At 40.7% G+C, this 24,064-nt stretch overlaps 1 protein-coding gene across 4 annotated transcripts in view; it reads right to left on the bottom strand.

Moving 5' to 3' along the window:
• Positions 1–24,064, bottom strand: part of NELL1 (neural EGFL like 1) — a 407,721-nt gene that overhangs the window by 330,497 nt on the left and 53,160 nt on the right. For all 4 annotated transcript variants that reach the window (XM_081834787.1, XM_081834789.1, XM_081834790.1 and 1 more), the window contains exon 3: positions 13,159–13,309. In XM_081834787.1, the coding sequence (XP_081690913.1) occupies positions 13,159–13,309 (151 nt within the window). The remainder of the gene's footprint in view (positions 1–13,158; positions 13,310–24,064) is intronic.

Here is a 24,064-nt window from a genome sequence, read left to right as displayed (position 1 = left end):
TTTGGAGACAGTTTTGGAGCCTGTGAGCTGTGGAGCCATGAGTTAGGGTGGAGTCAGTGTGTGTATGGAGCCTGACTCAGAAGTGAAGCCGGTACTCTGTGTATGCTCTGAAGCTACGGTAGTTTAAATCTTCTGTTCACTATGCTGTGTTATTTGCAAACAAGTTTTAACTCAGTAAAGCTCTTTATTCTTTTACTGAAGAAGACTCTGCGTTATTAATTTACACTGCACATCAGAAAAATCTTCCTATTAAAAAGCATCATCAATTTCTATATAAAAAACCAACCTGCAGTCAGCATCAGCAGTAATTTAATAAACCATTCCAATTCTTAACTACCAAAGGTCTTTCCATTTGCTACCCACTGGCCAAAACGGATAATTGTAGATCTTCATCATTTCAGAAGTTCCATAACTTCCAGGCTATAAAAATAAAGGGCTTCTCTGTTTGCTAAAAACACTACTCATATAGTAAGGGAACACAAAGCAGCTGCCCATCAAATGATCTTTAAACGCTTATGGGGCATCAGTTTGCCTGTTCGCACTACCCAAGTTGCCAATTATTTTCTGCTAATTTATTTTTGGCAAGGGTTGCAAGTCATCTTAAAACATTCACTGAATCCCATCTTCAGCTTACCCTACTTTGTTTTCAGAATCCTGCTCCCTTTCTTTAAAAAAAAATGCAGCTGATTTTGCATTATTTTACAAACTGTCATTCCTCCCGCTACCCACCCCGATCCAGACAGAAGGGAGAATGGACTTTTATGGGAAATATGTGTGAATTACCACAGGACGGCGAAAAATGATATGTAATCCAATTAATGTCACTGGAAACAATGGTGCAGGAATATGTTCCTGAAGTAATATGCTGTACATTTGCCAAGTCAGAGACACTCAGAACTACAAGGCTGTTGAGATCTTCCCAGTGGTAGTACTACTATATATGGCTTAAATTGTTCAGCATATAAATATTAATGAAGCTTGTGGCTTCTGTCATGCAACATAAAGGTTAATGGGTACATTTCTGTTTTTCCATTTCTTGAATACTGTACATTCTAGAATCTGATCTGCATATATACAAGTGTTACAAAAAGTCACCGAATCCTTCAGGTTCCCTATTAGTGTTTGAAGTAATTTGTGAAGAATCATTTTTTCTTAATTAAGTTTTTCATTTTTTATTCATTACATTGTTACATGTAAACCTGACATGCACTAGCTCTGCTTCAATACATTTTATCATTTATCCCCTCTTTGTGAAGTCAGAGGGGGGGAAATGCAGCACTGTATGTAGGAAAGATTGTTCTTTGGAGAGCTCAATTCCCACAGTTCCTGGAGGAACCAATTGTCAATTCTAAACGGAACTCAATCTTGTGACAGCAGACATTTCATAAAATTTACATACCTTTTGCAAAAAGAAAAACGAACCTCAAAGCAGTTTACAATTACCAGTAAAATAGTTAAAAACAACTATTTAAAATATTTTTTTAAATAATTAAAACTGACTGTAAACTAAAAAAGAAACATTGTTTGCCTACACTGCCTTAAAGGTAAAGGACCCCTGACAGTTAAGTCCCATCATCCCTGGGCACTGCCTATGCTAGTTAGTGCTGAGAGGACTTAGTGCTGAGCAAACATATACATCTGATATATGTATTACTTTATTAGCAATACTTTTTCGATTTCACAAGTGTTCTGAATGTTAAGTTATACCAATGCAGAATTTGCCATCTTTTTATGAAAAGATGGCAAATTCTGAACTTACACTGTCAGTGGAGATAACTTCCACTGTTGGCCCCAAGTGTTAATAGCTACAAAGCCCACAGTTGCACACTGTGGTCCTAATAAAGATACTTTGGAGCTTTTCCTTATGGGACAAAATGGCCACTCTCAGGGACAGTCATTCAAACACTAAAAAGACAAAGCGGTAGGAAGTCAGGAAACCCTAAAAGGCAGTAGAGGCCAAGAAATATTCATTTAATATAATTACGTACACAGACTCCTGGATGTGTGAAATCAATCAAACATTAGGAGAAGAAATATTAACTCAGCAATGAAAACACACTATAGCATTGAAGTTAAACAGACATCACAGTACTGTATAGCTCTAGTCAAATTAAAGTCCCTTTTATAGTATAATAAACACTGGAGTAGCCATTTTGTGTGTGTGTGTATAATTCTCCCTAACAGCAACATGACATTATCAAGCCCCATTGCTCCCAAGTGCCTTGCTGTATTTGCAATCAAAACACACAGCGACAAGGAGTCGTGCTGCTCCAGGCAGTGGGTGACTGGATTACCAATTTTGAAAAGTTTAAAAGACAGGGACATATTTTACAGGAATGGAGGGAGCAATGCAGTCCTTGGGCTGCCTCATAAAGGAATCTCTGGGACTGCTCACAGATCAGACACCTGTGTGCCTTCCCATTCCACTTAGTCTAGCCTTGAAATATAAGGGTTTGTGATGGATCAGTCTCTAAGTGGACTGAAAACTGGAACCAATGTCCACATGACATTTTTTTCTACACTGAGGAATTTTCTATGCAGATTAAAATCGGTACCCCTTGATATAGTATGAAGCCTCATACCCACACATTTCTTGGAAGGTCTTAGAAATAAAAAAAGCAAAATAAGGGGGGTTGGGGGGAGATTTTGAAATTGCTGGTTAAAATCAGTGCAGCTTTGAAAGGTTCAGTCCATTTTGATTTAAAATGGTATCCAATTGTTGCCAAACATAGATGAAAACCTGTTCCTCGATCTCAGGAACCACCACACAAACTATGGTGATGATATTTTAAGAGGGATCCAAATGTTTATCAAAGAAAAAAAACTTTTCAAAATATCTAGTAGATAGTGCAGTTGAAATATGGCATATTTATTTTGCTGCAATTACACTAGAAAGATGGTACTTCAATGTATGTACTCATGACAAAATAAAAAATTGTCCCATGACGTGCTTCTCACAAGTGTTCTACAACACAGAAATTCTCTAGGTAGGAAAAATGTCATGTGTGAGTCCCCTCAGTTAAGTTGCATATGAAAGTTTGAAGGTAATTATGTGTACCAGATCCCCAGGGAATTGAAGTTAGGAGGAAAATGAATCAGAGATACTCCCCAGAGTTCAGTACACTGAAAAGAAAAGAAAGGACCACAGTCTAACATATGCATAATTCTGCCCTCTTCATCAGCATAAGTAGGTATGCTAATCCAGAGATCTGAGAGTAAAGGCAGGGCGAAAGTGGAGCTGGCACTGCATTAGCCATTCTAGGCATTTTTAACAATTAAGCATCATGAATATAAGTGTTAATAAGGTAAGTAACAGGCAATTTTCTATATCAAAAGTCTCTGCACTGCTCTTTAAACAAAAAAAATAGCTTGATGATGTAGTCCACCAATCCTTCACCATCTTGCCTAGAGGACTGAACTCTGAGTTGTATTAAATAGCATTTCCTTTTGCTGCCATTCATAGCAGCTCATTTAGATCAGAAAAGAAACACATAAAAAAACCTTCAATCAGCTAAAATTAATATTGTTACTGTCTTATAAAGCCCACCCACAATACAGATTGCAGCAATAACAATTAGCTAAGTGACATAAAATATCAGCTGAACACATAGACTGCATTCCTCTTGCTTTGTTAGATTCAGATTTCAGAGGCTGCCTGCTTGTAAGTCAATTAAGTTTGTTTAATTTTGTGCTCTGGTTATTTGTAAATTCTTTAGGATTGTCATTCATCTCTCTATCTAGCCATTTGTAAAACCTGAAAACAATTTGCAGCAGTCACAGATTTGTAGCTCGTGGGTGAGGTGGGAATAATACACACCAGACAATGGTCTTGGATGAGCACAGATCACAACTGAATTGATCATAAAGCAGGTAAGCAAGGTTGGCATGGGATGGTGACGTCACCTAGGCAATACTGCGTTTTGATTCTATGAGTCTATGGTCTGCTGCACCTTCCTTTCCCAGAAGCAAAATAGCCTATCTTGCTCCAAAACAAAGTCTTGCTCAATCTTTTAAGTGGACTATGAGCTGCAGAATCACAAAGCAGCACTCTGGACGACTGTTTTTAGCCTCCATTGCAGATCATCAGAGAATCACAAGCCCAGGCCACAGCCATTTACATAATGTCTGCCAGGGCTCAATGCAGTGAAGCAAAACTCTTACAACTTTCATCAGCATGTGCCATCCACTAGACATAAGGCAACAACTTCAAGCCCCCTAGCTTTCTGCTGTGTTGGCAGTCCTAAAAAACAAATCCAAAACTGACAGATATCAAGGTGCTCTTTCAGTAGGTTCGAAAATATAGTGACACCTGTCTTGTTGAAAGTCAATTAAATTTCCCATCCCAATGTCGATACCCAGCTACCAAAGAAATCAAGATTAACAAGGTCATTTTGCACGCTTTCCTCCATAGCAGTGCACTTTTCCATCAGGTTATTTTGTAAAGGAAGACAAAAAGGAAGAAAAGCAGCTCAAATATGCTACAAAATCCATAGGCAATCAAAATAGAACCACAATAATAATGACTCAAGTTCAGCAAAAAGTGGCACTTTAAAGCAACAATCTTTGGGAATGTCAGGGTCTAATATCTGGCTCAGCAATCATGTATCAAATCAGCTCACCTGCAAAGCTAAAGGCTAGTAGTGTGGTCTGAATTATGATGCGGCTTTTTTTTAATGTCCTGCTGCAAGAACTGCTTTTGCAGTCAATGCTGACCTGACCTATAGGTTCAAGTTAATCACAAAACTTCACTCTTCCTGAACCCACCTCCCAAAAAACCACAAAGGAACCCTGAAGTCCGTCCACCATTCAATATTCTCAAACTTTGGCTACTATCTATTTATGCACTGGTGCTAAAGGTGATAAGGCAACCTTAAAAAAGAAGACAAGGCTCTCATATTTTTAACAGTTCTAAAACATAGTGAAATATGACCAGTGCATTTTGTCAGGCAGGGGTGGCAAAATGCCCTCTTGCTTTCTGATATTCCCTTTTCTACTGTTATTGTGCGTATTGCCAGATCATATATGGCCAGTAGGTGGTGCTCCCTGGTTTCAACATTTATTGTAGCTTTAAATCTTTATATATTTATTTGTATAATGAGGGCTTCATCATATAGCCAACTTATAATGAGGACGTCGCTGTCTTTTAATATAATCAGTACTACATATCTAGATGATAAGGGCTTGTTCCTCACTTCATTATTTAATTACAATTTGGCCAACTGCCAGATACCTGCTTAGTTTGACAAGTTACCATGCCCAAGACATGAACTGTACTTAGCTCAGCCAGAAGGACTACCTATGTCGTGAACTTTCTGTTGGCCTTGATCCATGCCAACATGAGAAATAAAGCCCACACATGCACCCACTCCCAGGCCCCATTAGAGGAGGGCACCTGCTGATCTTGGCAGCTGCTTCTTCTTCTTCTCTGGCAATCACTCGTAGCCGAGTAAGACTGTCTTCCATAAACACAGTTTTAACAATGAGTCCGTAACTGACTGTGGAAGCCAATTCTGGATCCACACGTCCTTCCACAGTGGTGACATTGGTTTCCGGGCGGAAGTTGATCATGGTGTGGATTTGCCAAGCGTGCCTTCCTCTTAGCACGTTTCTCCCTTGCATCCTGAGTTCGAGTGTCTTCAAAGCCCATGACACCTTTGGTAAAGGCTGTTCTCCAACTGGAGCGCTCGTAGGCCAGTGTTTCCCAGTTTATACTACTTTTTTTAGATTTGCCTTTAGACAGTCTTTAAACCTCTTTTGTTGACCACCAGCATTACGCTTTCCATTTTTAAGTTTGGAATAGAGTAGTTGGAAGACAATCATCAGGCATCCGCACAACATGACCAGTCCAACAACGTTGATGTTGAAGAATCATTGCTTCAACACTGGTGATCTTTGCTTCTTCCAGTACACTGTAAAAATTTCCAGAGACACCATTGATGGAATCTTTCAAGATGGCGTTTATAAGTGGTCCATGTTTCACAAGCATACAGTAAGGTTGGTAGTACTATAGCTTTGTAAACAAGTATTTTGGTTTCCCTGTGAACGTCCCAGCCCTCAAACACTCTGCATTTCAGTCGGGAGAAAGTTGCACTCACAGAGCTCAGGCGATGCTGGATTTCGGCATCAATGTTGGCCCTTGTGGAAAGATAATTGCCTAGGTAGGAGAAGTGATCGACGTTTTCCAATGTTACACCATTGAGTTGGATTTGTGGCACTGCAGAGGAGTTATTTTGTACTTGTTGGTGCAGCACTTTGGTGTTTTGGATGTTGAACGATAGTCCAAGCTTTTCGTAAGCTTCTGCAAAGATATTTAGGATGGTTTGGGGGTCATCCTCTGAGCATGCACACACTATGTTGTCATCAGCATACTGAAGCTCTACAACGGAATTTACAGTAACCTTACTCTTTGCTTTCAGCCTGCTCAGATTGAAGAGCTATCCCTCTGTTCAATATATGATTTCTACTCCGGTGGGGAGTTTCCCTTCGACAAAGTGTAGGATCATGGCAATGAAAATAATGAATAGAGTTAGGGCAATAACACAACCCTGTATAAGAAGGCTGCGCTTGGTGCAGACCAATGGGATCGGGACCTGATTAGGAAACCATCTCATCAGGTTGCCTGCTTGCTGCTTAAGAAATCCCCAGAAGCTATGGGAAGTATTAAGACTTATCAGGGAGCTGCTTCAGCCAGCTGTTAATTGGAAGCCGAAGGAGTGAACTACTGAGCCTCATTCTGTAAATTCTACTTTGCTCATCTTAGCTGTTACTCTGCTGATTAAATGTTACTTAGTGTTAAGTCTTTGCTCATTGTAAGTCTTTGCTTAATTTACTGTTAAGTCTTTGCTTACTGTAAGTCTTTATATCGTACAGCTTTATATATCATATTAACGATTCTGTTATCAACTAATAAACAGAAGTCTTTCTTGCATCCAATAGCTTGTCTGCCCTTCTATTCGCTAACATCCAAAGAACTCTCCTGCTTTCTTGGTGGTTTCCATGGCCAGGTAACCACTAGGAACTCCCAAGATCGGGGAGGCAAAACACTGTGAAACTGATACCATATCCTTCTTTCATTCTGGTGGCACTAACTTCTGTTTCTCTTCACCTCTGCATGGCAGACCTGTGCTGCCTGAAGGGAACAGTGTTCTTATATATGTTGTGATGGGGGTGACAAGGTCCTTTACCATTCCTCTTTCATAACATTTTATTTGTACAGAATGAATCTGCAAGTTTCAGAGTCACTCCTGGGCAGCTTAATTTGCATCATGTGCATATTATATCTGTAATTTGAATATTAAAAGTAAAGGAACCCCTGACCATTAGGTCCAGTCGTGACCGTCTCTGGGGTTGCGGCGCTCATCTCGCTTTACTGGCCGAGGGAGCCGGTGTTTGTCCGCAGACAGCTTCCAGGTCATGTGGCCAGCATGACTAAGCTGCTTCTGGCGAACCAGAGCAGCGCACGGAAACGCCGTTTACCTTCCCTACTATTTATCTACTTGCACTTTGACGTGCTTTCGAACTGCTAGGTTGGCAGGAGCAGGGACCGAGCAACGGGAGCTCACCCCGTCGCGGGGATTTGAACCGCCGACCTTCTGATCTGCAAGTCCTAGGCTCTGTGGTTTAACCCACAGCGCCACCTGCATCCTTAATTTGAATATTAGATACATGCAAATCAAGCAAATTCACTTTAACATTTTCTCCTCACAAATGCTATAGTTGTTTCTGCCCAAGCAATCAGTACATGGTATACAGATATAGATATAATATAGATATAGGTATGAGAAGAAATGGGCCTGACTGTTGGACTTTGGATGTGGCTTACTGTATCAAATCTGGAGTTTTTCTTGACCTGTTGGACTGCCAAACTACTCACTGGCATTCACCCTTGGGACTTTGCATACAAGCAGGACTTCACACCACATACACCGGGGTTCAGGACAATTGTATGTTATTGATTATTTTATGTCTTATATTGAATTTTATTTTATTACAGTTTGAATAGCCAGGAATTCAACTTGTTAAATGTTCTTCAAAAACGTATTTCAAGCCACCCGAAAGAAGCTTGTGGACCACCTGTACTAGAGAATATAACAATCTCCCATCTATACTGAAGCCATGGATGAGGCTCCCCAATGCTAGGAAACAAATACAAAACTCACTGACTTCAGTGGGTGTATCTGTACCCACTGATTCAGCAGTCATTCCTTCAGCTCTTGGAACTCCAGTTCTGTGAAGGGGGAGCTAGTGATCAACAGAGGATTCTGATGCACTACAAATGCAAGATACCTGCCATAATAAAAATTGCATACTGATATTCTATGCGGAATTTTGGCAAAGCCTATTGTTATTTTTATGGAATACAATGAAACCTATTTTTTTAATGTAAGCTTTCCTAGATCCCAGCAGGCATTTCTTAAAAAGCCACATATGGCTGGAGAAAGGCAAAAATTAGATTATGAGATCGGTGAATTTTATTACTTTTAATAAAAAGCTCATTGCTTAACTTCCAGCTGTTGTGGTTTTACAAAATAACATAAATGTATTATTTTAAAATAATAGAATCCGTAACACTGGAAACCAAATCAATCAAATTGCCCTAGATAAGTTATTTGTCCTTTTGAGCTAGACTATCAATGAAAATGAGTGACATAAAATATACAGAGCAATGGATGGGAAGAGGTAGACAAAGCAGCTGACAAAGAAATGTGGGGTGTGGGTGTGTGTAAAAATATGGAGAATTTATTCCTAACTAATAGTGCATAATTCTAGAGGTGTGCTCTACAGGACTCTCTGGGTGGTATTCAACTATGTTTTACTCAGAGTAAGCCAACTGAAATTAGTGAACATTACTAAGTTAGGTCCATGAATGTTAAACCCTGCTTTTCTATGAAAATGAATGAACAGAGCCAAAAAAATATTTAAGGTTAAGCATGATAAGTATAGCTGAACAGGTCATGCTATTTATTTATGCAAACTCTGAATAATGAGAGTGTGCCACAAACTGTACATACGCTTTACCTTCTGTCTCTTACTTTCACACCCATCTGCTTAGGAAAGTTCTGCCTAGTTAGTTACCACAGGTTTTTGAAAGCAATGGCTTGGTAAGTTTTAATCTTCAAGTAAAAGCTCTTACTTACAATCCTTGCTTGTATAAAGAAAACCAAGAATAAATTTCAATTTTATCATATGAGCTGTCACTCACAGGTTGTGTTTATTGGACATCACAATAAACCCTGGAAATGAATCTGAGCCTCCCTCGGTGTTATATCTGAACCCTATATTGTGGTTAATCTTAACCCTGTTTCGTTGAAACAAGATGCTTTGTAAACCACATGGCTCGTTTGAAACAAACCGTAGTTAAACACAGCTTGTCAGGTTTGACTGACACGACCTGTAGCTAATAAAAAATGGAAGTAAGTGCTTCTGAACTCCTGCACCAGAGGAGAAGAAGTTTGGAGGGGAGTATGTAAGTCTGGGAGAAGGCTGGGTTCATTCCCATCATACATCAGGGTTTACTGTAACATCCAAACACAGCCACTGCTTAAAGTGGTATAGCCCATAATAGTTTTACCATGTCTTCTGTTGTACAATAACTGGACCCAAATCCCATGATTTCAGTCAATTTATTATGTGCACTTAGAATAATTGCCTGATGTAACATTAATTTAATTAATGGAAACAGCCAGGCCCAGTGAACAAAGTTACACTCTCATCATGATAAAAATGGTTCATAGCAAGAGCTGCTGCTCAGGCTGCAGAATCCACATTTCCAGCACCTTTGGTCTATTTGATGTTATGCTTCCTTTGCAAGCTTCAGGCATAAACCAACAGAAAAAAAGCTGCATCATTTGATAATTTCCAATTTCCCGTTGGTAAATGACTCCTGCTAGCTGCTAGCAAAATAACTGTTAAAACCAAAGTATTCTTTTCTTCCTTTGCTAAGATATTAAGGTGACCTTTTAAAATGCATATAATATTTATGTGATAGAAGGATGCAATTAAGCAGGCCACTATTATATACAAGTCACTTAAGGTATACTGAATTTAGTGAAGACCTAATTGTTGGCTGTTAAGAACTACACAGCCTATTTTAAAATGAAATAAAACATAGCAAAGCAGGAAATAGAGAACTATTCAATCTTTATAAATTTAACATCCGTGCTGAAGTAAACCACAATACATGCATGATAAACTAAGGAAGAGGAAGAAGACACAAGGGTTGTAACTTCTGGATAAGGTTACAAGAATTTAAGAGAAGGAAAACAATGGCTGAAAAAAAACACTTGAGTCAGTAATTGAACTTAAGGAAACTCCTCAGACCAGAACTGCTCTAATAAGAACAAGCAAGTAGCATAAGACTCCAAAACAACAAGAAGATTAAATCAAAAGGAATAAATGAAAAGGAACTGTGGCATTTGAAAGAAAAGGACTGGGTTAGACTTCAGTAAAAGAAAAACCTTGTGTAACTTTTTAAAGAATATTCTTACTCCACAGAGACAGAATATGCAAAAGAGCATAAGGCATGCAAGCTTTGAATACCCCTCTCCTAAAGCACGGGGGTTGGAAAGCCCTAATACAATAATTCTCTCTGATTACAAACATGGCCTATCAGCCACAACACAGCTAACCCTCCTTCCTCTCCCCAATCCAGCATTTGGTGTCAGGGTCCCTGTACCTTTACCTTTACCCCCACCCTGGCATGTTCTGCTTACAGTTCACTTAGAAAGATTAGTTTTGCCTTTAACAGTAAAGTTGTCTGCAGCTTTTTTTTGACATCTAACTAGTCAAAGCAATACAAGGCACTCTAGTTTGGGGCACCTCATACAGATAATGCTTCTCCTTGGACAAGCCCAGAATCTTTCTGAAGCGCCCAGCTTTGGATTGAGATTCAGCTGAATCCACTGCACACCACTAACAGAGCTGTCATAACTTTTTCTGTCATCATACTTCAGCCTAAGTAGTCTGAGGCTATTTTATCAGTGGAAATAACTGGTCTCTTTTATCTGTTTTTAATATTGTATTTTAAATTGCTGTAAATTTCCCTGGGTAAGTTGGCATCTTGCAGGGTGGGTAAGAAATCTAATAAACAATAACACTAATACTGCTACTAATGATGATGATGATGAAAATTATAGTATAATTTTATTGCATACTAATGTTTTAGTATCTGTGAAGTGCATGGCAATTTTGAAATGTTAAGGAGTTTATAAATGATAGTAAATAACAGCTGCTCAGATGTTACTAGCCTGGAGATGGAAAGAAGATTAAGTCCTACCAGAGAAGAATGGCAAACTAAGCTGTTGGAGTATGCTGAAATGGCAAAACTGACCAGGAAGCTCAGGAACCAAGAAGACCAAAACTTTAATAAAGAATGGGGGAAATTTAAAATTTACTTGGGAGACCACTGTAAACAGATTAAAACATTAGCAGGATTGCAATAACACTTGTAATGTACCAAATCTTATGGACAAATTGGAGAGATATAAAATATGGATTACTGAATAATATGAAGTTGAAAAGGTTGACAATAAGACCCATGGAGGGGAAGGTGGAAAGTCCAGAGATTTGAAGAAATCTTTAAATATGTATATGTATTTTGTATTGTTATAATTCTATACTGTACATGTAAAATCAAATAAAAAACATTTCTAAATAAATAAATAAATAAATAAAGGGATACATTCAATTACAGATATACCCACAGTTCATAGAAATTCACCAAAAATATTGGTTAATAATAATAATAATTTCATTATTTATACCCCACCCATCTGGCTTGGTGTCCCCAGCCACTCTGGGTGGCTTACATATGTACAGTATATGGTTCCATATATTCTGTGTATTTGGGAAATGTGTTCAGTTAGCACCCAGGCAATCCTATTCAAAGTCTTGGGAACATCACCTGCCTCTTAAGGAACATGACTCTCTCCCTCTTTCTTTCTCAATCTCTATATTAAACCTATGGCACTGGCTAAATTCATAAAATTTATCTGCTTCTCTTTTGACTCTTCCTCTACCTATTTTGCACTTTACAGGACTTCTGGTGTTCTGCTGTCATTGCTATTATTAGAGGATTTTATTCATTAACAACGCAGTCGCTTTACTTCAGGGGAAGTACCTAGAATCAAATGGTGTTTTGTTTTTTGTTTTTGAAAAGTGGCTAATAAATTGGAGAACAAACAAAATAAATAAAAATGACAGACTACCAGACAAGCAGTTCTTTTCTCTTTTTACATGCACCTCTCTTTGGCAGGGAGTGTCATGCAGAGATAACAGCAGCTTAAATGTGCTTGTGAGAAGTCATTCTAAGGCAGGGATGGGGAATCTCTTCATCCCAGCAGGCCAGAATTTTATCTCTCCAACACTGGTGGGCCACATTTGACACCCACAAATCACCTGGCATCACTGTGACACCAGGTGATCGACACGTAGGGGAGATAAAGATCTGCGGCATGTCAGGAATTCAAAGCACTGTGCTGGGTTTACAGGTAGCCCTGCTTGGTGCTTTGAAGTACCACTGAGGCTGGGTATAACTCCAAGCCTAATTTCTGCAGGGATTGGGGAGCGCACTGGATTGGCGTATCTCCAATCCAGTGGGTTTTGAGTTACTGCCTATCAGGTGAGAGGCAGCAGGTCAAAACCTGCTGTTCCAAGGAAAGAAAAATACTCCTTTTTAAAACTGGGCATCTTTTTTCTTTACAAAGATGCTTGCAAACCCCCTTGGGAAGTGCTGTGCAAGGAGACTTCCAAACTCTGTGCTTTGCACCAACTGATTGGTGTTTAGGAAGCACTGCAGAAGCAGCTTTGCAGGCACTGCCAACTGAGAGTGCAAAGCCCCATTCAGCTCAGTCCCACCTTTTCCTGCCCCTCCTCTGGTGTCATCTATGGCATCAGGTGTAGGGCAGGTGGGTTTGGCTTGCCCCAAATGACCTTGTGGGCTAAAGAAGGCTGGAGGTTCCCCACACCACTGTTCAAAGGCATAGCATTGCTGCCTCTTTGTATAACAAAAACGAAGAATCTAAAATTGATTAAAACAATATACTTAATTTCCTCACTGGCTTGGTGCCTTAATACAATATCACCATAAAGCATTAAATGGACAGTGTATTTTTATTGGTTTTCAGCAATGATTTACATAAGCCACAGGTTTCCTCTTACCTGTGCTCCAACTCTCGGATAGACAGAATGACTCCCGAAGTCGATGCCTGCTGCTGTAGGGTAGCCAGAAATGTGAACTCACTTTTATTCCGGAAGAGCTGAATTAACTTCTCACTAGAATGGGGTGCTGCATGGATTTCTCTGTCTACAGCTAAAAAAAAGTTGGGGGAGAGAAAGAGTAGGGGAAGAAGCATACTGTAAAAATGTTTACATCTGTAAAAGTAAGAAAATGCTTTTCATTTTTGTCTCCTGTAGATACACTCTTCACTCTGGGGGGCTTGTGCCCTATGTGTGCTACTGCAGCAATCATGTATAAAAACAGAAAACATCATCTTTATCAGTGTGCCCCATTTGTCACACTGACAAGTTCACAATCAGACATGCACTGATTTTCTGACAAAGTTTCTGACAGGGGATGCTGAGCCATTCAGGTCTGCTGTGAGCAGATTACATTGCTGATTCATGAGGTGTGCCGAAACAAGATAATAAGCTCCCAAATTCAGAGGGTCTGGCTGGTCCCCGAGTCACTTGCTAAGCTCAAATTTCAATTTCACTACTGTCTCTGTTACTCTCTTTCCATAATACATCTAGAGAATCTGTCCTTGTAACATATGCGGGCAGAAATGCATTATTGGTACCAATACTCCATCGACGTACTTTTGACTCCCAAATGTATTTATTTTACTACACTGGCACACATAATATACTTACAGGAACAAGCATCATTTCTGGAACATCGCAGTTTAAACAAGCAATATGTAGATGTTCGTGCAATATTTATTAGACCACAATCTGATGTTTAGAGATGCATTCCTATCCAAGCAGGAATAAGGCAACACTCCAGCATTCAACTTAAAGCCACATTTCCTTCAGGTCTTGTTAGTTAGGGATAGGAAAGGAGTAATGAAAGCAACAGATGACATCTATATTAAAGAGAATGAATCACCCACCCTCCAACCTACACTTCTATTTTGCTGCCTTTCAAAGCAACAACTCTGTCACATATTTTGAGGACTAGTGTCCATTCATTCCATTACTTGTTTTTAAAGCCACATGACATGACGCAACAATCCAGATTTTTAAGCGTTATTATTATTATTATTATTATTATTATTATTATTATTATTATTTTGCCCCAGCTACAAAACTCGATTTCTAATAAGCGTTTTCTAATAAGTTAAGTCCAGTCAGAGGCAACTATGGGGTGCAGTGCTCATCTTGCTTTTCAGGATGAGGGAGTCAACATTTGTCCACAGCTTTCCAGGTCATGTAGCCAGCATGACTGAACCACTACTGGCACACAAAGGACTGTGACAAGTGCCAGAGTGTGCGGAAATGCTGTATTCCTTCCTGCCATACTGGTACCTATTTATCTCCCTGCCCTGGTATTCTTTCGAACTGCTAGGTTAGCAGAAGCTGGAGTAAAGCAACAGGAGCTCACCCCATTGTGCAGATTCGAACTGCTGACCTTCTGATTGGCAAGCCCAAGAGGCTCAGTGGTTTAGACCACAGCGCCACCTGTATACCAAATCCTTTACCTTTACGGTCCTAAAGACAAACTAGGGGTAGCCTATGTGCTGTCCTCCAGATGTTGTGGACTATAATTCCTGGCCATTAGCCATGAAGGGCACTATGTTGGCTATTTCCACATATCAGGAATATCACATGCCCCTAAATTCAACAGAAAACTTTGAACTACAACTGCTAACAGCAGTTTAAGAGCCAAACTAGATGTGCTATTAAATGGAGGGTTTCCTTTCAATGCAAGCAATAGTGCCCAAAGAACTTGTTTTGTTAGGACCACAGAAGGGAAGGGAAGGGCAAAACACCCTCCCCAACACTTGCTACAAGCCTGATGATTATCACCAAACTCCAGTAGCTGCTAATTTTTTATTTTTTTGTTAAACAGTTTTAGGTACAAGATGCCCTAAGCAAGGCCATTTAAAATACTGAGCTCATCCTAAAAAGCAAAAATGCTACATGGAGAGTTGTACAGTGGCTACTCCCTTGGGTCCCAGATGTCACCAAATGCCATGCAAAGGGTCTCTGTTATATCTGGTATGGTGCTGGCTGGGGCTTATGGAAGCTGTGGTCCAATACATCTGGAAGGCACCAAGTTGGCCAAGTCTGCTTTAAAAACACTGCTCAGAGATTTCTAAAACAGTAAGTGATTAATAAATGCTTTGAAATAAAGAAAGAGGCCTTCAAAGAGCTAGGGAAAAAATAGGTGCCACCAAAAGTGCATCTTCAGTTATCTATAATTTAGTTAGTCTCCAAGTCTCATTTCTCATGGGAAAATGAAATTCATTATGATCATGCTCTTCTGAAGTTTACTATATAGCGGAAAGGAGCAGCCAAGCATACTAGGACTCAATTTCTTGACTTTAGGAAAGCCGACTTTATAAAACTTAGGGAAGTGCTGGGTGAGATCCCATGGACAGTAATATTAAAAGGAAAGGGAGTTCATGATGGCTGGGAGTTTGTTAAGAGGGAGATAGTAAAAGCACAACTTCAGGCAATACCAATGAGACGGAAACATGGAAGGTGCCTAAAGAAGCCAGGGTGGCTATCTAAAGAACTTTTAACTGATTAAAAAAGGATGTGTACAAAAAATGGAAAAGGGGGGAAACCACCAAAGAGGAATTCAAACAAATAGCCAGCACGTGTAGACACAAAGTCAGAAAAGCTAAAGCACAGAATGAACTCAGGCTTGCTAGAGAGGTTAAAAGCAACAAAAAAGGCTTTTATGGGTATGTTCGTAGCAAAAGGAAGAACAAAGAAACAGTGGGGTCACTCAGAGGAGAAGATGGTGTAATGCAAACAGGGGACACAGAAAGGGCTGAACTCCTCAATGCCTTCTTTGCCTCAGTCTTCTCCAATAAAGAAAACAATGCCCGACCTGAAGAATTTGGAGCAAATGATTCAGCAGAGGAAACACAGCCCAGAATAACTAAGGAGATAGTACAAGAATACTTGGCTAGTTTAGATGTATTCAAGTCTCCAGGGCCAGATGAACTGCATCCAAGAGTATTAAAAGAACTGGCAGATGTGATCTCAGAACCACTGGCAGTCATCTTTGAGAATTCCTGGAGAACAGGCGAAGTCCCGGCAGACTGGAGGAGGGCAAATGTTGTCCCTATTTTCAAAAAGAGGAAAAGAGAGGACCCAAATAATTACCGCCCAGTCAGTCTGACATCAATACCAGGGAAGATTCTGGAGCAGATCATTAAGCAAACACTCTGTGAGCACCTAGAAAGGAATGCTGTGATCACCAATAGTCAGCATGGATTTCTGAAAAATAAGTCATGTCAGACTAACCTGATCTCGTTTTTTGACAGAATTACAAGCCTGGTAGATGAAGGGAACGCAGTGGATGTAGCCTACCTTGATTTCAGCAAGGCATTTGACAAGGTGCCCCATGATATTCTTGTAAAGAAGCTGGTAAAATGCGGTCTTGAATATGCTACCACTCAGTGGATTTGTAACTGGCTGACCGACCGAGCCCAAAGGGTGCTCATCAATGGTTCCTCTTCATCCTGTAGAAGAGTGACTAGTGGGGTGCCACAGGGTTCTGTCTTGGGCCTGGTCTTATTCAACATCTTTATCAACGACTTGGATGATGGACTCAAGGGCATCCTGATCAAATTTGCAGATGACACCAAACTGGGAGGGGTGGCTAACACCCCAGAGGACAGGATCACACTTCAAAACGACCTTGACAGATTAGAGAACTGGGCCAAAACAAACAAGATGAATTTTAATAGGGAGAAATGTAAAGTATTGCACTTGGGCAAAAAAAATGAGAGGCACAAATACAAGATGGGGGACACCTGGCTTGAGAGCAGTACATGTGAAAAGGATCTAGGAGTCTTGGTTGACCACAAACTTGACATGAGCCAACAGTGTGACGCGGCAGCTAAAAAAGCCAATGCAATTCTGGGCTGCATCAATAGGAGTATTGCATCTAGATCAAGGGAAGTAATAGTGCCACTGTATTCTGCTCTGGTCAGACCTCACCTGGAGTACTGTGTCCAGTTCTGGGCACCACAGTTCAAGAAGGACACTGACAAACTGGAACGTGTCCAGAGGAGGGCAACCAAAATGGTCAAAGGCCTGGAAACGATGCCTTATGAGGAACGGCTAAGGGAGCTGGGCATGTTTAGCCTGGAGAAGAGGAGGTTAAGGAGTGATATGATAGCCATGTTCAAATATATAAAAGGATGTCACATAGAGGAGGGAGAAAGGTTGTTTTCTGCTGCTCCAGAGAAGCGGACATGGAGCAATGGTTCCAAACTACAAGAAAGAAGATTCCACCTAAACATTAGGAAGAACTTCCTGACAGTAAGAGCTGTTCGACAGTGGAATTTGCTGCCAAGGAGTGTGGTGGAGTCTCCTTCTTTGGAGGTCTTTAAGCAGAGGCTTGACAACCATATGTCAGGAGTGCTCTGATGGTGTTTCCTGCTTGGCAGGGGGTTGGACTCGATGGCCCTTGTGGTCTCTTCCAACTCTATGATTCTATGATTCTATGATTCTATTATGCCATAGCAGCCGAATTTCACGTATATATCAATGATTCCATTTCCAACACAAAATTATACTAAGTAATGGAAGAAAGGGGAGAATCCTCATCTCCCTATTCCTTTCCTTGTAAATGATTGATGTATGTCCCTTAGCCATCAGATTTGATTACCCGCATTTTGAAGCGTAGCATGAATGTTATGAATGACATAAAATTACCTAATTCTTTCTAAACCCTAGCCTTGGGAGATGTCAATGCTTACATCAAAAAATGTCAATTAGTATTCAAATATATCCTTAAAAACACAAGAACCTCTTAATGAAAATCTTTCCCCACTATTAACCATGTTTTAGCTTTTGCACAACACATACACAGGTACATTTGTTTCAATTTCAATTATGCATTATCCATATATAACTCGCAGAGAGGTGGGGAGGAAGTCACGCAGATAAGAGCTGAAGGGTGGGGAAATGACAAGAAGATAGCAGGCAGCCTGGTTGGGGTGATAGCAGATTAAGCGTGGCAGCTAGCCTGTTTATGACACCATGGCAGCTTGCCCATACCATACCACATACTAGCATTGTTACAAATATGAGATAATTCTTTCATCAGAAACTTGTTTCCACTAGTGCAAAAAAAAAATCTTTAAAAGTATGCAACCAGCAGCTCAACAACCTGGACAAAGTGTAAATGGAGGTGGCTAACCTGTGGTCTATATACACCCTACCAAAATATAGTTGTCTTTCTGAATACAATACATCCGAGATAGCTCACATTTTTAAAAATTCAATGCAGGAAAGCTTGTGAGTCTAATGAGATGTCAGCTCAACTGAAGCAAAACTTTGTTAGACAAAGTACACTCTTGTGGAAGAAAACTGTAATAAATGCATATATGTTTCTCAATAAACAGATTGTGCACAAAGGTCCTGTAAATCCTCAATACCCATTTAATCACTTAAAATGATTTCTTTAAAATCTGTTACAGTTTTGCTCAACTACATTGTGGCAAGGTCCTTTGTACACTCACTTGTAAGTTACTATAACCAAGCGATATAGTAGTAGTAGCAAATGATAGTCTAGGATTTAAGTGCAACATTGGAGCAAAATGAATGAAAGGCTGACTTGATGTTTCAACATCAGTTAAATGTCAAGAGTTGACAGTGTTCAGTTGTTGGAAAGTGTCTGAAAAACTTTTAGTGGCTTGTTGAAGAAGACCGCTCACCCCCTTTTGGGGGTGTGGTGGCGTGCAGGATGGCTAGTGACTCCCTCCCGCCAAATGCAGGAGAGCTGGGTGCTGGAGAGTGAGCTTCAATTCATGCTCCTGGCTTGAAGTCTGGCTCTGCGCCAGCCTGCTTAATTGGGCAATGGCAGGCTGGCTCGGAGGGCAGGGCACACTCCGGGGGGGGGGGCATGACAAAGCCATCAGGGGATTTAAACTGCCCCCCCAAACCCAGCTCTTCTCGTCAGATCAACCCACCCACTCCTTCAGCATTGCATTACACATATTGATTTGCCTTGCTATGGCAACAGTGGTCACTGTATTCAGGGCTGGGTAGGAATTTGCCTATCAGGCGAATTGGCTATGGCCTGAGGGTTTTGCCCACCTCATAGCAATTGCCACAACTTGGGTGGTTTAGGCATTGGGTAACCTGAGTCTTGGATGGAGGTGTCGTACCTTCCCCTTCCCCTCTAGAAATAGGGTATTCAGTGCCAGGGATCCGTGAAGGAGTAATTTCCATCCATATGCCCAGATAGGGGCTTGGGCTTCAGTGCTCCTATAAGTGGCAATCCCTGCAGGGATACCCCTACTTGATGTAAGTCACGGGTCAGCAACCTAAGGCCCATGGGCCGGAAGCGGCCCACGGAGGCCATCTAACTGGCCCATGAGTTGCCCCCGAACCGAGCAGCCTGCTCGGTGAGTCCCCGCGCGCTGTGCTAAACTGGTGCAGCGCAGTGTGGGGACTCTCTTCTGTGGCTCCAGAAATCACTTCTGCGCATGCCTAGATGCTGAAAATCGCTTCTGCTCAGGTGCAATTTTCAGCATCTGGGCATGTGCAGACGCGATTTCTGGCATCGCGTTGCACTGGTCCAGCCCATGGAGGATCTCTGCGGGAGTGATCTGGCCCATGCCCGGTAAGCCTTGCCAACCCGAGGTAAGTCATAGAAATCTCCACTGCCAGGTTGACTGTTCATGTCATTTTTGGCAGGTGGGCCAGAAATAATGGTTACCCATTGCCTATGCCAAACCTCTTCAACTATAGTCAATAAAGTTGTGGCCTGATTTGATCACATCTGATGGTGTGGTGTCATTTATTGATGGAGGAAGCGGGAGTACACAACCTGGACCTGCAAGAAAGATGGAAGTGACAAACACTCCAAAATCCTCAAATCACCAATGGATGATTTAAGGACAATGAAGCAACCTAGAACAAGTTACAACTCTAGCTAATCTAGGCTATTCTGCCAATGGCCTTTCCTCACACATGCTGTCATTTCAGATGCTACTTTCCAAGCAGTTCAGCCACAGCTGCTTCCAGGCATCCATAACTATCAGGGACACAACTCATCAGAAAGGTCTGCTATGCAGGTTTCATTGAAATGCACTGAAATGTATTACCGTGCTGGTGTGCAGCACCCATTCATTTTAAATAGGACTTTTAAAACTCTCCTGAAGATTGTGCCTTAAAGCAATGTTTTTGACAATGTACAGTAGTGGCACTTTATCCTACATATTTCAAAATTATATAGATAAAGCACAGTAATATAATATTACAACATAAAAGATTAGAGTTCCAACTCACCAGAGCATATGTAGTACTATTTCACCGCCATTCTGAACCACTGCCATGCAATGCACTTTGCAAGAGAACACATATTTGAAAGAGCTATTTCCAGGAAACACTGTGGTATTTCAGTGCATGTGCCAAAGAATAACAAGCTTACCACTTGTTATGTTTACTAATCCAAGGCTTGTATTAACAAACCGTGCCTGCCAGCACACAAAAGGGAAATGAGAACTCCTCTTTTTTCTTTAACTGAAACACAAAAATGAGCTATGCAACACAGAACTGCTGAACTTCAGCGATGCTCCCTCTAGATTAAAGGTGCCCTTTCATTTACGGTGCAATCCAATCAAAGTTAATTCTAAAGTCTCATTATTTCAATAGAGAGTTAATCATATGCCTAATGCTTTCCAATTGCAGTAAATGAAACTTAAGACCTTTTCGACTTTGGCTGGATTATGTCCTCACATAAGTATTTTCAAACATATGATTAAATCTAAATATCAGGCCTCATATGCTTCAGGAGCCACTGTTGCTCTGGTCATTAACATAGTCTATAGCTGATGGTGGCTGTTATGCTCTGAAACTGGTAATCATTAAAAAAATAAAATACTGTGTGCACACATTTCTAACACAAATACAGTTTAGCAGGACCACAAGGTTGTTTGGTCTGTCCTTATCCGCTAACAAGACAGGGCCATCTAGTCTCCCTATCATGACCAGGCTACACGATGCCATCCAGGATGTTGCAGGATAATTAGCCCCAGATTATTCAAGCAAGTCAAAGGCTGCTGTCATATTTGCATATGCCTAAAACCATGGGTATCTGTAGAAGGGCAAGGGGGGGCAAACTGCTCCACCCCAAATAAGCATAAAACCCGATTCCCATCTTTCGGGGGGGGGGGGTTTCTCCACATGATAATTTTTCAATGTTTTGAGTCTTCTTTGAAGGCTTACATTCAGTAAAAACATTCACTCAGATTACAGTTAAGTATTCACAACGAAAACATAGTGAGGAAAATTAGCAAAATAAATCATAGCACTCAGGATAGTTTTTAAAGATATTTCTAGCCCTTGTAAAATCTTAAATGCAAGGCAAAATTTTGCAGAAACTCAAAAGCTCATTCCGCTTGTGAGAAACTAGCCTGCTCCTGCCTTTTAGTGTTTTTAATCAATAAATGGAATCATATCAGTAAATTATATTTAGGAAAACAGAGCTAGCTGATTAGGCAAAAAGGCTTAGAGCAGGTATGGCATACCTGTGGCCTTCCAGATGTTGTTGATTTCCGGATTCCATCAGTCTCAACCAGCATGGTCAGTGGTCAGAGCTTATGGAAGATGGAGTCCATCTCATCAGGTTAAGACAAGCATTATCTGGAGAAGGATCCTCCCAATTCATTTTTAATTTTAAAACTTTTTTGTCTGTGTGAGTTCACTGCTGACAGATTGGTAGAAAACAATTCAGAAATCCGGTACTTTCGTGGGCAGAAAGATAACAGAAAACCCATTATCTTTCTAACTTGGGGCTTATTTCATATTAAAAATGTGAGTTAGTCCTTTTTTAAAAAAAGCTTCCCTATAAATGTAGTTAAAGTACATCATTACTATAAACTTAGTGCAGGACTGTGACTGAGATAGCATGGACTACGTAAGCCCTGCAAAAGTACTCTAGTATTATTATACCCATTCTGATGGGAGCAGTGTGTGTGTGTTAGAGCAGTATCTGGTGCAGTATTGTTACGCAGTTGGTTTTTAGAGAAATGGAAGGGGTGGAGCTTCGAAATTGATTCAAGCTGCAGTGCCGTTAATTAATTGAAGTTTGAAGTGGGTGAAGGGAGCCAAGGAAAGAAATTAGTTTCAGCTGTGGGGAAAAGACAGGGTTCAATGGTCCAGGTATCAGATCTACTTGTAGATGGACAGTAGTTCTACCCATTGAGTAACAACAGAGAAATAAAAGTTTCTCAGAAACAAGGTCTACCCAAGCCTTGTTGCCAGCTGTGCAGTAGTTGTAGACCTGCTCTTTGATGTTAGTTATGTATGTAATGGGCATCTGTAGGAATTTTTCAGGGAGTGGGGGAGCAACAGAAATATATATGATGTGATTCTGGACAAAGTGACTATGACCAAAGAGGTGTAAGCCTTAAAGTATTGAATTCCACAAGCCATAGCCTCATACTTAACTTTGATAGAGCTGAGGTATACATTTTTGCAACGTTATGTTTTTTTAAGAAATGGAGAGGAAAAAGAGCACGGATGGGTACAGATCCTTTCAGTTTTATGCACACAGAGTTTTAAAGCACTAAAAAGTCACTAACAAGACAATCCAGACCCAAAATCCACTGGGATGAGTGAGTTTGGAACAGGTGGACCTTGGGAAGCTCTGCCAGGATTCACTCCAATATCCAGGCTCAGTTGGAGATACGGTGGTGTAACTCCCACATCCCAGTTCAACCAAGGATATGACAGCACAGCTTCCACATTCTGGCTCAGCCAACACAGGCCCCCAAAAGCGGGGATTCTGTAGGTGGAACAAGGAAAGACTTGCATCTGTTCCAAACATCTTTCAGCTCTTGTGGAAAGTATATTATCAAATCTTCTGCCCTAAAGCAATTGCCCAAATAGGGAGCCATGTCATACTTCCATCATCTTCACTACTCACTTCTCACTGGTGAAACAGGGTCATGCATACAAAAGAATTATTGCAATAAATCTGTATTTATGTATCACCCTCTCTAAGTGCTGGTTCCTGTACTCCAGGGCAAGCAATGAAGGCCTGAGTATGTCAGACAGGCTCTGTCATATAATGTCAGATATTATAACATTACCATAATAGTGTGAGAACCAACTCTATGGGAGAAATAATCCCTATGCCTGTTATTGACATCAGAACTAGTCCTTTGAGTGTTCCATATTTACAAGAGTAGGACTACATGCGTTACTCAGTAAAATGCTTAAAATCCCACTACTCAGTTTGACTGGAAAGCAATGCAGAGAGACTGAACTTCATCACTCAGTCTCCTTTATAAACAGCTGCTAGGTAGGAATTTCAAGCTTTGCTTACTGATCAAATAAGCTCCATCTCAGATGCTGGATTAGGCTGGAATAATTATGTACAAGATAATATGCATGGAATTCTGGTTAAGAGAAAACTGTATACTTATATGATGCCTCCACTGACTACCCCCCTGCCATATTAACTCCCTAGAACTTCACCTTCCCATTACATGCAACTACTAAGCTTGCTTTAAAACATCCCAACCCCAATTCTGAAGCCATTTCTGTGCTCTTCTGTGCTGCAGACTTGCTTCGCACCCATTTTCACCTTCATATCCATGTCCATGCCTCCTTTTGTGAAGCTCACCGCCACCATACACTACCCCCCCCATGGTAACTTCCTGCATTTTCATCTTCCCACACATTGCAACAACTAAGCACCCTTTTACCTTCTGCTCAGTTATGAACCATTCCCTCCTATTCTTCAGATGCTGCTGTGCCCCTCTCTTTGCTCTTCAACCCCATTCCCATGCCTTCTACTCCCTCCTTTTTTGCAATCCCCTTTGCACTCCCATTTTCACCTTCAGTCCTTCTCCCTCCACCCTCCTCC

This window comes from Podarcis erhardii (genome assembly GCF_964252035.2).
Source record: "Podarcis erhardii genome assembly, chromosome: 1".
Lineage (NCBI taxonomy): Eukaryota > Metazoa > Chordata > Lepidosauria > Squamata > Lacertidae > Podarcis > Podarcis erhardii.
This window is presented reverse-complemented; position numbering and strand designations above follow the sequence as displayed.